The following is a 16,380-nucleotide window of genomic DNA, read 5'->3' on the forward strand; positions in this document are numbered from 1 at the left end:
TCCATTCCAGCCCCACATCCTAGAAAATGCACTTTGCCAAAACGACATTTTTGGGAATCCATTCCAGCAGCAGATTATTGGTTGTGAATCTGACAACAGTTACCTTAAGTGGGGTATCTGAGTGGGGTTCTCTCAGACAGCAGCTTTGCAGAGGTGACCCTGAGTTGGTAGGGACTGCAGGGCAAAGAAGGTGGGCACTCCATTCCAAACATGGTTAAGGGCAGCTTAATTAAGGGATGTGGGCAAACACCAACCTGGTGGTTCTTACCCTTGGGTGCAGCTGGGGAACTGTAAAAATAGATTCCTAGGCTCCATCCCCAGAGAGTCCAACTTAACTGGTCTGGGCTGGACCCTAAGTGATGTCTTGATTTGCTAGTTCCCCAGGTGATTCTACTGCGTAGCAGCTTGGGCTGAGAACCACTGCGCTAAGTTAAGAATCCGTCCACATGGAGATTGTAAAGATGAGGGCACTGAGACCCAGAGAGTCTAGAGGCACTTACTCTTGGTCATTCCACTAGTGGGCCGCACACCTGGGAACCCCACAAATCCCCATCCTCCCATTCTTGAGCACTCAGGTGCACTGGGTTTGAATTTGATGGGTGCATGTTTCCAGTTTCAGCTTTCCTGCAGTCTCATTCAAAGCCTCTCAAGGTGGAGGCTGGACATGTTGTGTGCATACATGCACATGTGTGGAGAAATACTCCAGTGTGCATTACTGCCTTTAGGAATGTGCATCCCTCTGGGGTGTGGGAGGGATGGGTCATCTTTCTCTCTTACACACTCAAAGCATTTAAGTAACTTCCTACTTCTGCAGTGTGCAGGATGTCAGGGCAAAAGTGCTGGTTTGGGGGACCAACACTAAAAGCCAATCATACAGAGACCACAGGATTCTGACTTCAGCCAGATCCAGCTTAAAGGGAATAACAGCTCCGCTGGGGAGAGAAGAAACTACTTGCTTATTGGTGTCCATTAAAATGATCAGCACCTGCAATGGCAACTGATACTCGCACCTTCTATTTGTACGTTTTTCCAGCTACGATCATATCCTCCGTTTCTTTTCTCCTTACAGAGGTCAGTAGGATAAGAATGTTGTTAGTAGTTCTATTTTTCAAATGAGGAAAACTGAGATCCAGAGAGGAGAAGTTACCTGACACAAACACATGTACCATCAGGGGCAAAACGTCTTACAGATCAGAAGCCTTGCCAGCCACTCTGCACTGTTCCTCCTCACCATCATGCCCTTGCCCTTGACCCAACAAGCTGACAGTTCCCCCAAGTCCTCAAGTCCCAGTGGATTTCAGGCCCGAACCAGCCTTCCCCCAGGCACACGCCTTGCCTCCCTTGGCAGCCTTCCCCTCTTCTAGGTTAGGTCTTCTATCACAGGTCCTCAGTTTAAGTGTCTCTTCTCATGTTTACCTCATGCACTGGGCAGCATTTTGTGAAGTGTGGACCCAGGATCACAAGCATCGCTCCCCTAGATGCTAGACCCCATTGCTTTACAAGTTGTACCGTGCATATGAGTCACCTGGGGACCTGACCCCAGCCAAATCTAGTAAATCAGACTATTTGGTGGACTTGTAATTCTACATTTTAAACAAACACTCCAGCTACTCATGAGCAAACAAAAATTTGACTACCCCTCCTCTAGGCCATGAGTTCCTTAAATATTAGAATTAAGTATATTTGATGTTGGTTTTAATCTCTGTGCCCCCAGCACCTAGCATAAAACCTGGCAAACATAATATGTGCTCAATTCGTCTGCATTGAATGAATGAAGAGTTCACCTAGTGTAGGTATGTCCAAACTTACCTAATAAAAGTTTGGTTTTATCTTTGCAATCTGGCGTGTTCCAAGGGTTGTTGCAGGAGCCCCAGGGCAGCACAGACACAAAGGAGGCAAACAGGTAGAAAAGTGTGTAGCAAATAATCACATTGTAGTATATGGCTATTAGGACGGAGATGATCAGCATTGCGATGCCACAGCCTGTGGAAGCAAAAGTTCCAGGGATTCATTTCCTCCAAATCTTGCAGAATCCTTACAGTTGAGCACAGGGTGGGGACCTAGGTCTTGGCTCTCTCTTACAGATGGATACACTAATAGTGGAATAGACTCTGTGTCTACCAGGAACACTGAGGCATTCTGCCAGGAAAGGAACAATGCCAGAGGTGACCTTGGGCCATTCTCCAGAGGGCCCCAGTGGTGAAACTGATCAAACAGAGAAGGAAGGAGCGGGTTCTCCTGATCACAGAAGCAGGTCTCCCTCCCCGGGGCCACGTGGTGCCATGGAGGGCAGGGGAGGGCTGAGGGAGCTGGAAGGCAGGTGGGACTCACCTTGTAGGGCTGGGATGGCCTTCCACACAGACACCGGCCCCTGGCTGGCGAACTGGCCCAGAGACACCTCTAGGAAGAAGATGGGCAACCCTGCCAGGGCCAGCATCATCAGGTAAGGGATGAGGAAAGCACCTTGGAAAGAGAGAGTGGGAGGTGAGAGGCCAGGGAGGCCCAGGCCAGCTGGCTCCACCTTCCCCCTCAGGGAGGAAGCTCCCTTGCCTTCTCTAGGAAGCTTTCGATATTCCAGCTCAACCATAGGTACCCAGGACATTTAAGAGCCCTCCTCTAAAAAGTACAAGGGTACCCTGCAAACACATTCTTTTTTTCAGTTCCCCATTGGATGGGTCGCTAGGGGTTGTGTACTGGGTGAGTTTTATTTTCTCTTCTTTTCTCTTTCTTATTCTAGTACCTCAATGTCTCCAAATTAAGCTCTTCTAATGTTCAACAAATCCACACCTTTGATTCACTACTGGAGTCAGATTTGGTGAAATCTCATTGGCACCTCAGCCCTCCAAAACCTTAAAATCTTCTAAGCTAGGACTCCAGGAGCCCTCAACTTGTTACCTGCATACCTTCTGCCAACCAGGGTTGGACCTGCTCTGCCAGACGGGTGGCAGGGACATCCCTTTCCCCACTGCCTCAGCCATCACAAACGTCTCAACTTCCTTCTCCACATTAGAAGTCCCTTCCATCCTTCAAGGTCAACTCAAATGCTTCCTCCATCAGGAAGCCTCCTTTCTCTGTCCTCCCACAGTACCTCTCCCCAGGCGCTAAGCACTTGACACTATTTATGTGGGTGTCTCATCTAGACCGAGGGCCTCTGATGTTGATCCTTCACGTCTATTCCCCAGAACGCCCAGTCTAGGGCACCAGTAGCTGGCAGGCCTCCGCAGACTTCCTGAGGGTTCTCTGGGGTTCTTTATCCTCAAGGATTCTTTGAGGTTGTTCGGTAGAGGCTTGGGGAGTAGCCATGATCTTTGGACAAGGGAGTGCTGTTGCAGAGTCAGAACCAATTCAGGACTCGAGATGCCAGAGTCCAGAACACTGGGCTCAACTGAAGGAAAGCTGATCTTTCTCTAGTCTCTTCCTCCTGCTGGAAGGGCCTTTCCTGTCGGGGCAAAACCAGGGCTCTTGCTTTAAACCAGGGCTTTTGCTTTAAACCAGGGCTCTTGCTTTATCCTCTACTGAATGGGCTTTCGAGAAAGATGTAGATTGCGCAATCTTTCTCTTTTGCTCCTGGGAGGGAGGAAGCGAGCTCTCCACCCGCGCCGCGAAGGGGCCCGGAGCCGCAGTGCGGAAGAGGTTGCCTACCCTCCGAGCGTCCGACTCCCTGCGCAGCCCAACACTTCGCAGATCAGATGCAGATCGCAGATCCCGGGCGAGCAAAGCACGGACCCTTTTGACTTGTCCAACAGAGAGAGCAGCGGCGCTGCAAAGTTGCCGCGCTCCCTGGACTGGAACTCCCTTCCCACCCTCAACCTGAGTGCCCGCCCCCTTTCCTGGTACTGTAAAGCTTAACACGGCACCCTGGTCTGGGGACTCCCTGCAGAGAACCAAGGGGTAACACGGCTGGGGCGCCCGTATGTGTGTGGCCAGCATGCGTTCTTCTGTTTCCGGGGCACCCCTGATTGCGAACGCTCTGCGCTCCTCATAAATACTTGTCAACGTGTCCTAATTTGGAATTAGGGGGAGGGGTATTAACATATTTTTCCATTTTCATCATCACGTGGGGCTGCATCTGTCCCTTGCCCCTGTGCCTGGAGCGCACCGAGAGACCAAAATCAAAAAACAAAACCAACCAACCAAACAAAGAAACAAGACTTAAGCTGCCTAACCCGATGGAGTGAGGGGCGCAGCTCTGGTCTCCTTGGTCCAGTTGAGAAGCTGTGAAAGGGAATCCTGGGTGCAAATTCCTATTCCTAGAGGGGGTTTGACTTGTCACTTTAGCCCCGCCTTGCAAAGGAGACCGTGAATGTGCCGGGTCCCTCCTCGGAGGGCAGGGGAGAGGATCCTAGAGGCCTAACTGGAGTCCTCCCCATTGTAGAAACGGTTTTCCTTCCACCCAGTGAGGACAAATGAAACGGAAACCGTTTTTGCAAAACGATTTTTGCTAAAGTCAGAATATGCCCTGCTTGTGCCCATGAGGATGTGTGTGGGGGGGTGCTTCTAATAGATTTTCAACAGCACAACCCCCAGTCCCTCTGTTCTCCCCACTCCTGGTTCGCCTGCATCCTGCGTTCTGCACGACCCAAGCGCCCATTCCCAAAGTCTCCTATGTAGGCTCGGATTTCCAGGTTATGATCTTAAAGCCTCCTTAATTCAGTGTCCAGGATCGCACAGCTCCTGGCTCTAAAGTTGTTTAAGTGCGGGCAGTGTGTCGGGTACTGAAATACCTGTGGGCTAAATTAGGATTTGAACTTCCCTGCACCAATGCTCAGTTGAATCGGGGCCCAGCCCCCCAAGCTGGACCAGTGAGGAAGCGTGGGGACCCATCTCTTCTCTGAGCTCCATCTCCAGATAAAAGCCTCCTGGATCTAGTGCCAACCTCTTTCAATAGCTCCTGCCCTCCGGCTTCACACGGATGCCCACAGGGGACGAACTGGAGTGTGAAGAGGCTGCTCTGAGCCTCCCCTCTCAGCCTCGGTCCCCGTCCCGGGGCCCTGTGTCACCCCCCAACCCACAAGTGCCCGCCCCGCCCCGCCGCAGGCGGAAAGAGCGGAAAAGCCATACCTCCCCCGTTCTGGAAGGCCAGGTAGGGAAACCTCCAGACATTGCCCAGCCCTACTGCATACCCCACCATGGACAGGATGAAGTCCAGTTTGCTGGACCAGTTCCCTCGGGCCTTATTCTCATCCCCTTGCTCGTCCTCCTGGGGGCGGAAAAGCACATGGTCGGATACCAGCCCCAGGGAAGGTCTGCAAGCAGGCCCCATTCCGCCCCTCCCCCACTGCTGAGGATCCTTCCCAGCAAGCAGGCCCCCACTTTTCAACCGAGGATGCATCGGCAAGCAGGACCCCAATTCTGAAGAGAGGATGCATCTACAAGCAGGGCCCTGACCCTTCAACCCTGCAGAGAGTCTTTCAGCAGGAGGCTCCCAATTCTGATCAGAAGAGCCATCTTAAATAGACTCCTGAACCCCTCTTTCCCTGCAGTCAAATCACGCCAGCAAGCAGCTTTCCCCGAACCTTGAACTGTAGGTGGATTGCAAGCAGGTCCCTCCATCCCCAACCCATGACCAAGAGTTCATTTGGCAAGCAGGCCCCCAGTATCATGCCTAGAGTCCCCAGCAAGCAGGTCCCTAACCAACCCCTCCTACCAAAATTCCTCACACCCCTGACTCAGCCCTTTCTTTTCTTGGACCCCATGCTAAGGCCAGAAGAGGAGCTGCAATGCCTGAAGCCAGCCAGAGCCCCTGCCTCACTTTCTCTAAAGCCTACGGGCAGGACCTGCCTGGTCAGCTCACTGAAGGGGGCACCTTTCAGCAGTGGGGCGAGGGAGGTGGGAAGGAGAGAGACGCGGGGGTGAAACAACAGGAAGAATGGAGAAACACACATGCAAAGAGACAGGACATTGAAAACCTTGAGTTCTGGTCTAAACTTTATCGTCCCAGCTGGATAATCCCAGGCAAGCCACTGGCCCTTGCTGAGCTTCTGTGTCCCCATCTGTAAACTGAGGGGCTCAGAATCACTGTCCCCTGAGGCACCCCCCCCCCACAGCTCCCGCAGTCTCTGGATCTTTGGAGCTCACCTCTCCAAGCTCACACTAAGATGCTTTCTTGGGGCAGTCCCTGGTTCTGGAATGCCTTACTGGAAACCAGAAAAAACTGTAGGTGAAGCCACCTCAAATAAACTCGGGAAATGTTCAGGACACCTGGACACCACACAAAGCTGCCAAGGACCCGAGCCACTGCACAGCTCCCACCTCCTCAGTCACCCTCCACCTCATTCTAGCAACCTGGCATGTCCACACTGTTCCACAGGCCATGGAGGGTAAAGAAGCAGCTGCCAAAATGGGAAGGAAGTCTTGGGGAGAGAGGAGGAGGGTCGAGGTGGGTGTCAGAAAGGCGAGAGTCGGAAAGATGGGCAGAGCTGAAAATAGGCAAAGGCAGGGCTTGATCTATACTGAACATCTTTAATAACCCCACTACACTCCTCCCACACACAGACCACCTCCAGCCACCCCCCCCAACTTCAATTCTTCCGGGGCTACGAAGGGTGGGGATTCCGGCCCTTTTGCCGCAGTGCGGAGGTTAAGCAAGGCATGCGGAACAAATTTTCTGCCTCTACCTGAGGTCACACTCTTGGGCACATGCTGTCACTGGCTGTTAATGCACACAGTCAAACGCTCCAGAGGTGGACCCCAAAAGCAAGGGCGAGCGGGAAAGCCTAAGTTTATGTCCATTTCTAGTTATTGTAACAGCTGAGCTCTTGCTGTGTGGGCGTGTGTGTGTGTGTGTGTGTGTGTGTGTGTGTGTGTACAAACACTAGAGTAACTAAGAAGGGCTATACACACCCTAGATCTCACACAGGCAGATGTTCTGGTTCAAGAGCCCACCACTGGCTACACACGCTTAGCCCTCGAGCCCAGGGGAGGAGAGGAGATAGCAGTAGAGGCAGGCAATGGGACAGGAAGAGCTAAAGTATGTGAAAGGGGATGGAGGAAAGAAATCAGGGAAGGAGGGAGAGAAACTGGAGGGAGATGGAAGAAGACAAAAGTCCATATGGGAGGGGGGCCACCAGGAATAGCTGCCTCATCCCTAACTCAGGACTGGGATTTGCTTTGTGGGCTTTTCATGCCTCTGGTTGAGCGTAAAGGATCAAATGCACAGGTGAATCCAGGTTTTGGGGGCCTGAGGCTCATACAATTGAGAGAGGTACTCTAAGAAAAAATATATATATACAAAATTAGGTACCAGGTTTTGGAAAATATAGGCTCTGAGGCTTAAACTTCAGTACTGGCCTCATGTAAGCCACCTCTCATCAAATGAGCTCTCATGTGATAAATGTAATTCGCAGTGCAAAGTCTACAGGACTTAAGTGATTATTCCCCCAGGTTTTTCTCTGTATTTTCTTCTCCTTTTTAAATTAAGAATTGTTTTGGAAAAAAAAAAAAGACCCAGTCATTAGCAAGAGGGGGTCCTGTCTGCAGAAAGGGGCAAGAATCTAAATGCCTCAACTGCTTAATGAGTCTGCACCTGGATTTCCGCTACCACTGAGGCTGGGAGGGGCAGGTAGCGGCAGGTCCTGAGGTCGCAGTTCCTCTGGCAGCTTCGCTGCAGCCCTCGCGCCCTGAACTAGTGACCCCAGCGCAGTGCGAGTTTCCGAAGCCCCAAAGCTGCCTCCCGCATCCATCACCTGGCTCTGCCATCCGGTCTCCCCATCAGCACACGTGCACCCGCTTCGGCCTGCCTCGCCTCTCGCGCGGCTGGGGAGCAGAAGGCGGCGCGGCTCGAGCGCGACCTGCTTACCTGGGCGGCAGAGGTGGCCACGCTGCCCGGGAGCACGGACGTGATTCCATCCGTGCCCAGCACCACGGTGCTCTGGCTCATATTCACCCAGCCTACGGCCGGGGTATTGTTCCGCTCCAGGGTGCCCTTGCCCACGCTCACGTTCGCATCCCCCTCCGGTCCGTGCAGGGCCGGAATCTTACAATGCAGCGCGTTGCCGGGCCCGGCGCCCCCTGAAGGAGGGGCGGCCTGCGCGCCGTGCGCCTCGCTCAAGTCCCGCAGAGCCGCCGAGGCCGCCGGCGCCCGCGGGCTACCGAGTTTGCAAGCCCCTACTCCCGGCCGCTCGGCCTCGCAGGCTCGCGCGTCGGGGAAATGGAAAGTTTGGGCGCCGGTGGAAGAGGACCTTGGCACACGCGGCGGCGGCGCGGCGGTGGCCGCGGTAAGCCCCTGCTCCGGGCTCGTCCTGGGTGCGCACGAGCCATCGTGGTGGCCCAGCGCCACCGCCGCCTCCAGGCTGTTGGCTGGTTGTTTATTCATTTCCTTGGGAGCACCGCAATCCTGCAAACATAATGTGAAGTTCGTGCAAAACAAAAACAAAAACAAAAAAAAAGTCACGGCAGCTTTAAAAATACCTGTATCTACCTATAGAGACGTTCACAACTCAGGTCCAGACATAATATCTAGGGAACAAATTGGAATCTGGATTTTTTTTTTCCTTCTCCAAGAAAAACTGTAATCATTATTTCTCAGTCTGTCCGTCTTGTGGATAACTGGATGACATAAAGAAACTAATATTCTCCTCCCTGATAGAAGGTGAACTAAGAAAAGAGGCAGAAATGTTTTTTGGAGGGGGGAGAAGCGGAGGGCAGAAATCACCCTACAGCCATGAGGTCCCTGCCCTCTTTGGATTTCACATCACGACTGTAGGGTGCCCACGTTCCCATCACCATTGTAGAAAGATTCTTTAATTTTCCGCCCCATTTCCTTTGTCATTCAACAATGCACACTGCTTTTTTTTTTTTTTTAAATAAGCGATAAACAAGCTGCGGCCACAAAAGCTGATGCCCGGGCACCTGCGAGTGTTTGAGGCCAAATTGGTTGTGCGAATCCCAGCGCTCCAAAGCCCACCCCCGCCCGCCAGGTAGCAAAAGCAAGAATAAGGATAACGACCAAAATAACAGCAACAACAACCCCACAAGAACAGTAATAAACCAGATTTCAAACACAAGGTAGTAACTGGAGTTATCTTACACAACCTACATTCATTTCTAGATTCCCAGATATGTAAAAGAACCTGAGAAGTTTTTTGATCCACTCCCCACGAATAACTATTCACAAGAGTTTAATATCCATGCCCCTCCACTGGCTTGGGAACCAAAACTCACGACTAGTTTTCATTTGCTTTCTCCCAATTGAGGTTCAAATGAAAATAACTCCCAGCGGTGTTTTTTCCATCCACTTTCTCCCCTCGTGTTATCTTTCCGGGCTTTGTAAATATTCGTTCCAATAATTACTATTATACTGTAAGAATAATCATATTACCTTCACCTCAACCACACACCTCTCGTCTAACCTTCTTTCACAAACGCACAGATCAGAACTCTTTAATCTGCACCAAATCTAAGTATCTCAGTTCTAGCCAGCATTCTTATCTCAATAGCCTCTAGGACCCACAGCGGCTCTCTTCAGTACCGGCACCTGGCTTTTCAGCACCAAGGACAGTTCCCAGAATAGCGGGGTTGGGAGACACCTCCAACCTCTCAGCTCCACAGCCTCGGAAACCTCTTTCCGACCCCAGGTGATGCTCACAAGTACAATGTGCGCTCCCTTCGCCTTCCAGAATGCACAGAACATTTCAAAAAGAAATATCCAAAACGAATCTGCCCTTCCTACCCTCGCAGGCCCCTCTCCTCGTAAAAGAACAAAAGCAAACACTCACCATGTCTGAAACGGGCGATAGATTGAAGGCAGAGAGTTGAAACCAGCTATTGACAAGACTGGGTTCGGCTCCAGCAAGAGAGGCGCTTTCTATATCTCCTTGGGAAAGGCCAGGTTTGCGTCAGTGCAAAGCAAGGTGCCCTTCGTTTGACATTTTCTTGATAAGACAAGTTTGATAAATCATTACCTCCTTGGATTCGAGTTTTAAAGGGACAACAGCCGAGAGTACGCTGGCCAGTTGTCACTCGGTCGGGAGGGGGCTGCGTGTTTGGCGTGACTCATGTGGGTCTGATTACTAAACCGAAGCAGGCGGGAGGGAATGATAGAAGTTTGCCTCCTCCTAATTAAGGGAAACATGGGAGGGACACGTCCCACTGCACCCAAGCTGAGGCGCAGCCGCCAGAGGAGCGCTTTGGGCTGCTGAGGTGGGCTCAGAGGAAGGAGTTAAATCACTGTCATGTTTCCCTCTTTCTCTTCGGCTAGATCCTGTTGCCACCTCTCCAAACCTGCAGGCAGCAGATTCCGCAATATTACTATCAAGAGATCGAGGGTCTCACGAAGCGACACAGTTCTGCAATGGCTGTACGCACGGTTCCTGCATTTATAAGGCTGTACCAACCTTGCGTGTGGGACTTCAGATTCCCACAGCCCACCTTCCCAGCCAACCAGTGTTGGAGAGATCCTACGTTTTTCGCTTAAAAATTGAGGTCTAGTGTTTGCATTTCTATTTCATCTCCATTAACACAATTAAGAGAAATCCCTGAGTAAAATTAGCACTATTCTCATTGTATGTTTTAAGCTCCTCTGAAAATATTATAAGTAAAAAGGAAATTATTTCCAACACTGACCTGGTTCTTAGGTCACTTTCAAAGTCAAAGGAAACCCATTCTTTCTTCCTAGCCCTCTCAATAAAAATTCACCAGAGCCAGGAATGATTTGGACGCACAGGTGTTATAGACCCTCCAAGTCACCATCTGCGGCAACCGGGCGGTAGGGCTGGCCCTCCGAGATGCCACCAGAGGACGTTCTACTGCTCTGTGGCTGGGGTGGAGGTGGCCGTGGCGATAGAAAGATGGACTTTCCTGCTGGTACAAAGCAATGGCTATAATCATTAGAAAGGCAAAACACCTTTACGTAGGTGTAGTTTGGAGACTAATAGGGGATTCGTATCAAAACGCTTCCCTTCTCTCCTTTCTGGCCGGGCTCCTTCAGGCAACTCCAGGCCTCGGAAATGGGGAGCTACGGAAAGCACTTTGTCCCTTCCCTGCTGCCCGCAGCCTTGCCAACTGCCTCGGGGTCGGCTCCGTCACACTCGACTGGGCCGTCCCCCCGCGGCGGGAGGACAATGCTGCGGCGGCAGCAGGCGAGGCTGCGGCGGCAGATTGCGGTGGGCGCCCAGAGCACTACTGCCGGGCCCCTCCCGCCTCCTTCCGAGCTGCGCGAACGCACGCGGATGCCTCAGCTCACTGACTCTGCCCCCTGGCCCCTCCGGGGGCAGCCGGCTAGGGACCCACGGTCTGCATGACTATGGAAGGAGGACAGGTTCCCTGAAGAGACCTTCCTTGTGAGCTTCCTTGAGGGCTTCAGGCCGCTTTGTATTGTCGCTTTAATATTTATTAAGCTCTCAATATCGAACAATCGTGCAAGGGCTTTCCATGAATTACCCCATCTAGCCTTAACAACAACCTTTGAGAAACTCCCAGTTTGAAAGCTGGAGAAACTGAGGCTCAGAAAGTCGCGTTGGAGCCCTGGAGAATCTCCCAAACCCTCCCACAGGGCCGTCTGGGGGCCGATCGCGCCCTCCCTAGAGGACCGCTCTAAGGCAAACCCAGCGAGGTCGGGAGCGGGGAGGAAGGGAGATGGGGTGGGACTGTGGTGGGCTCTCACTGGGGGAGGTCAGGAGAGAAGGCGGGGCCAGGAATCCCACAGCGGCGCTTGCTTCGGCCCTGGTGGGCGCTCGAAAACACCCTGGACTCTGGCAGCCACGGGGAAAGCCGAGGGGCTCTGCTGGGCGCTTCTTCGGAAACAGTCCCCAGTTTCCAAGGAGCCAAACCAGGATCAGAGAACTGTAAAGGGCAGGCCTGGCAGCCCCCCGACTTCCGCGCCAGGAAGCGCGCCCCTAGGTCAGAGTAGGCCTCCCTCGGCGGGCCCTGGGCCCACTTCCAAGAGGGAGTCACGACTTCGAAAGTCAGTTTTCGCAATTTGCATTTGAGCCGCCCGCACCAAGTGCCCGGCGCCAGCGGAGCGTCCAGCCAGCGCACCGATGCTCCGGGGCGCACTGACGTCCCTGCCCGGGCTGGAGCGAGAAGGAGTGCGCAGAGGCGGTGGAGTACTGCTGTCCTCGCCGCCCCGCGCCCCGGGTCAGTCCCCCGGGTCTGACGTTTCTCCCGCAGGCCCTCCCTCGCCAAGTGCGCACTCGGTTCCCTCCTGGGGCCCGACGTGCGTCAGGTCCTTCAAAGGCGGTTGACGCGCAGGCTGCAGGCGGTTGGCGGAGGCACTGCTTTGGCTTCCCACCTTCCCCCCACTTGCAGCCGCAAGGTTCTGTAGAGGAGGGGCCGCGTGGAGAGGGGAGGGAGAGTGCGGAGCGGGGAGACCTAGAGGGGTTGTTCTGAAGCCAACGCGGATGCGGAGTGGCGGGCACCAGCCTGGCAGCCGGGTAGGGGGCGAAGGCAAGAGAGAGCGTGCGGGGGCAGGAGGCCAGGGGCGGCCTTGCGCCCCGTTGGGTGTCAGCGCTCGGGAAGCGCCGAGGAGTGAGCCGCAGTATTTAGAAAAACAAGAAGAAAAGGCTCAAGTCCTGCGGTTGCGGGCCTCCACCCACGCCCTACGCCGCCGCCTGTTTGGAGTGATAAATCGGCCTCTGAGCGCCGCCGCCGAGCAGGCCGTAAATCCGCATCCGTCACTGAGCAGCCATTCGGTCGGAATCAGCCAGTCGCTATGGCCCTAATTACTTTGTCAAAGATGAAAAATAGTAATTGATTTTGCCCTTGATCACTCTGCTCCCCCCGCCCCGCAGTTAAGCAAATAAATAGCTATTTTTGAACACCCCTGTCCACCCAGCAGAATGGGGGGGAAGGGGAAGGGGAGTCTACTGAAAAGGAGGCCATCCCGTGGCAGCCCTGACGCCAGTGTTTGTGCCAAGACACAGGGGGCAAACTGGAACCCAGGCAGGAGAGGGCTTGGAGCGCAGCCTTTTGCCTTCAAGATGCTGCCCTCCTCCGCACTAGAGGAGGAGAGAAATGGAGAGGAAACGGCGTTTTACAAGCCCTGGCTCTGGTGTTGGCCTGCCGCTTGTGGTGCCAGCTTCCTCTCGTCCTCAGGGCAGCAGGTGAGAAACAGCTGCCTGGCCAATTTGACAGAAAGGCGAGGAAACTTGCCTAAGGTCAGAGGGCAGGGCCAGAATTTGAGCCCACAGTCTGTGTTGACTCTGGTCCACAGTCTGTATCTGTGTTCAGATGATTTTGCTATGGGAGCCATAAACATCTAAAACTTCTATAGATGATGGGTGTGGGGTGCTCAGTGTGGGTTTCAGGTGACATTGATAAGATAGTCAAGAAGCCATGCAGTATTTTTGTCCCACTTGTCTGCTACTGCCGGGTTCCACTGCAGTGTTGCTCTGTGTTAAGAATGTGGGCCCTGCAGACAGGCTACACCACCTCCTCGCTCTGTGGCCTTGCGGGGAAATTCTCAATCTGAATAATATGTATTAACCTCCCTCAAGGGTTGTTTGTGGATTAAATGAGAGTATGCGTGTGGAGTACCTACACTGAGGCCGGCTGCGTGGTATTCTTGCAGTAAGCAATTGTTATTATTCAGACTGCAAGAATTATCTGTTTGAAGCCCCTTAGATTTAGCAAATAAAAGAGTTCTTTCTCCCTGGTCCAGAAGCTTTACTATGGGTAGACATGCACAGAATAGAAAGCCTGACTAAGTAGATAACCATTGTGCAACATTTTCCCTCCTCATTCAGTGGTGTGGTCACGCAATAATCAAGTATTTATCCTCATTAAAATTGGGAGCATCCTGAAAAAGTAATCAAAGAGGCTGCTAGGAGTGTGTCCTGTTTAGATGAAGGTAAATCTAAACGTACACAGCAGAACCTTAGAACTCTGCAATCAGCTTCACTGTCCAGCTCTCATTTGAACCGCGGGTGTCAAGGAAACACAAACTAATCAGGGAAATCTTCCCTCACTATAGCATTTCAGAAGAGTTTGTACTTGGAAATCAGTGGTTCAGCTAAGTAACTAGTCTGTGTGCAAAATGTAGGTCCAAAATCTTGAGACTCAGACAGACAGGACGCTTGTTCTTGAGTCAGCAGCAGTGATGATTTTCACTTCACTGCAGCAAAACACAGAGCAGTGGGCATAGGTGCAGACGCAGAGAAGTTTAAAACAAGCTGCAAAGGACATTCAAGGTCATCTATAGTCCCACACACTTGCTTTACAGTGAGAAAACTGAGGTCCAGGGAAGAGAAGTGAGTGCTCAAGGTCACTTGCAAAATAAGAACGTCTAGCATAATCTTTTTTAAAAGGAGAGAGAAAAAAAGAGCAACTACACGATTTTTTGATGCAGCAACCTCACTCTTAGAAATCTATCCCAAAGAAACAACACTACAGTGCAAGAATGCTTATTATAGCACAGTTGATAAATGACGCCTAGGGGAAAAAATATCCACATTAGATCAATTGTACGTCTAAAGCATGAAATGATTTTGTAGCCTTAAAAAGAATGGTTTAGAGCCATACAGTTGGCTTGGACAGATACTCATGAGGTATTGAATGACAACAGCAGATGCACTAAAGTGTATATAATATCATTCCTACGTGTGTGTATGTGTGTTTGTGTGTGTGTATGTGTGTTTGTGTGCGTGTGTGTTTTCCAGCATACACACTGGGTAGTATGTAGGATTACTGGTGGGCAGCATGGGCATTGATGTGAGTGGAGAGGAGAGAGGGTAAGAGGTAAACAAAAAAGGAAAAGAGAAGGAAAAGGCTGTACTGTAAAAAAAAAAAATGGTTTTAAATGGTTCTGAAGAACCTAGGGGCACGACAGGAATAAAGACGCAGACGTAGAGAAGGGACTTGAGGACACAGGGAGGGGGAAGGGTAAGCTGGGACGAAGTGAGAGAGTGGCATGGACATATACACTACCAAATGTAAAATAGCTAGCTAGTGGGAAGCAGCCGCATAGCAGAGGGAGATCAGCTCGGTGCTTTGTGACCACCTACAGGGGTGGGATAAGGGAGGGTGGGAGGGAGACGCAAGAGGGAGGAGATATATGTACATGTATAGCTGATTCACTGTGTTATATAGCAGAAACTGACACACCATTGTAAAGCAATTATACTCGAATAAAGATGTCTTAAAAATGGTTTTGATTGTCATATGTATAAATTTATGTTAAAAAGTGTATAAACAATTTTTAAAAGAAAAATAAATTCAGTACTAGAACCTACTGCTTTAACTAATGAGGATAGTCACCAAACGAGCTACTTTCATTAGGAAGTATTAAGCCTACATCTATTTGACTGTCTTTCTCTGAGGAGCAGAACTCAGAGAAATGAATTCAGTTAATTAAGGATCCGAGCTACCGATATTTGGCTAATCCTCCTTCCTAAAGTCCTGCTGTTTCTGCCTCCTAGCTCTGCTGAGCTGGAACCAGGGCCTAATGAAAACCTTTAGAGAACATAGTTTTGGAAAATATGATGATGTTCTGCTCCCCCCACCCCATCCTTGCAATGTCCATTAAACTATAAAATAATTTAAACTAAAACAACACTAAACTGAAATTTTTTCTGATTTCTACTTTTTCCATAATGACAACATTGATACTTTTCTGACCAACAACATATTCACTTCTTTCCCTTGTTCCCCGCCCCCCTTTTTTTAAATCATTCTTTTGGTAGCCCTGCTTTAATGGTTGCATATGTTTGGTAAAACGACCTAGTAATCACTTCCCAAGTTTAAGTCTTCTGCTCAAAGTTCCCAAACCTAAAGTTGGGGAAACCATCCTTGAAAGAGAGATCAGGTCCCAAATATATTCATTATTAGAAATAGAAGATTTCTAATACATGGGGTACAAGAGAATTGACATTTTATTAAATGTTAGTAAAGAAGAGTCTCTTTTTTGTTTCTTGAATGTCCCTGTTTCCCTTGGCCTTCTGCTGCTGTCCTAGTTAGTGGAGGAAAAAATTTGAGTTCAATGTCATGCAAACCTAGCAGGAATTCCCACAAGTAGAGCAGAATAGATGTTGGGAAGCTTTACCGTATAGACAGCTGATGGAGTTAACTCAAGGCTACCGAGTCAAATCTGAGCAAGGTACAGAAAGACACGATGGCGAAGACAGTGGTCCAGAAAGTGGGACACTGAAAATTCGAGATCTTTTACATGAGTGGGAGCTGCCAGGCAGCATAGATAGGTTTCTGGGCCTTATGATTTTGTCATTTGGTGGTGCTCTTGTAAATTGGGCTTAGGGGGCCATGGACATTGGCACCAAATCTGGTACTGTTAGCTCTAGTAATCTACAGCATTCACTACAGCATGAGATCATATCAAACAATGACCTGGAAGAGTCCAGCTCGGTCTACTATCTTTGATAGACAACCCAGAGTTCATTGATCATGATGGTAGTTGCCCCCAGGATGTCACCATCAGAGCCATGAGAGCTT

General features: G+C 51.0%; 1 protein-coding gene across 1 annotated transcript in view; it reads right to left on the reverse strand.

Moving 5' to 3' along the window:
• Positions 1–8,414, reverse strand: part of SLC6A5 (solute carrier family 6 member 5) — a 56,657-nt gene extending 48,243 nt beyond the window's left edge. Inside the window, exons 1-4 of the mRNA XM_022583585.3 lie at positions 7,799–8,414; positions 5,062–5,200; positions 2,332–2,463; positions 1,810–1,983 (exon numbers count right to left, since the gene is read on the reverse strand). Of these exons, the coding sequence (XP_022439293.2) occupies positions 1,810–1,983; positions 2,332–2,463; positions 5,062–5,200; positions 7,799–8,314 (961 nt within the window). The 5' untranslated portion in view covers positions 8,315–8,414. The remainder of the gene's footprint in view (positions 1–1,809; positions 1,984–2,331; positions 2,464–5,061; positions 5,201–7,798) is intronic.
• Between the last annotated feature and the right edge of the window lie 7,966 nt (positions 8,415–16,380).

Source organism: Delphinapterus leucas, chromosome 7 (assembly GCF_059928025.1).
Source record: "Delphinapterus leucas isolate spDelLeu-1000000601 "Yukka" chromosome 7, BTC_Dleu_Yukka2, whole genome shotgun sequence".
Lineage (NCBI taxonomy): Eukaryota > Metazoa > Chordata > Mammalia > Artiodactyla > Monodontidae > Delphinapterus > Delphinapterus leucas.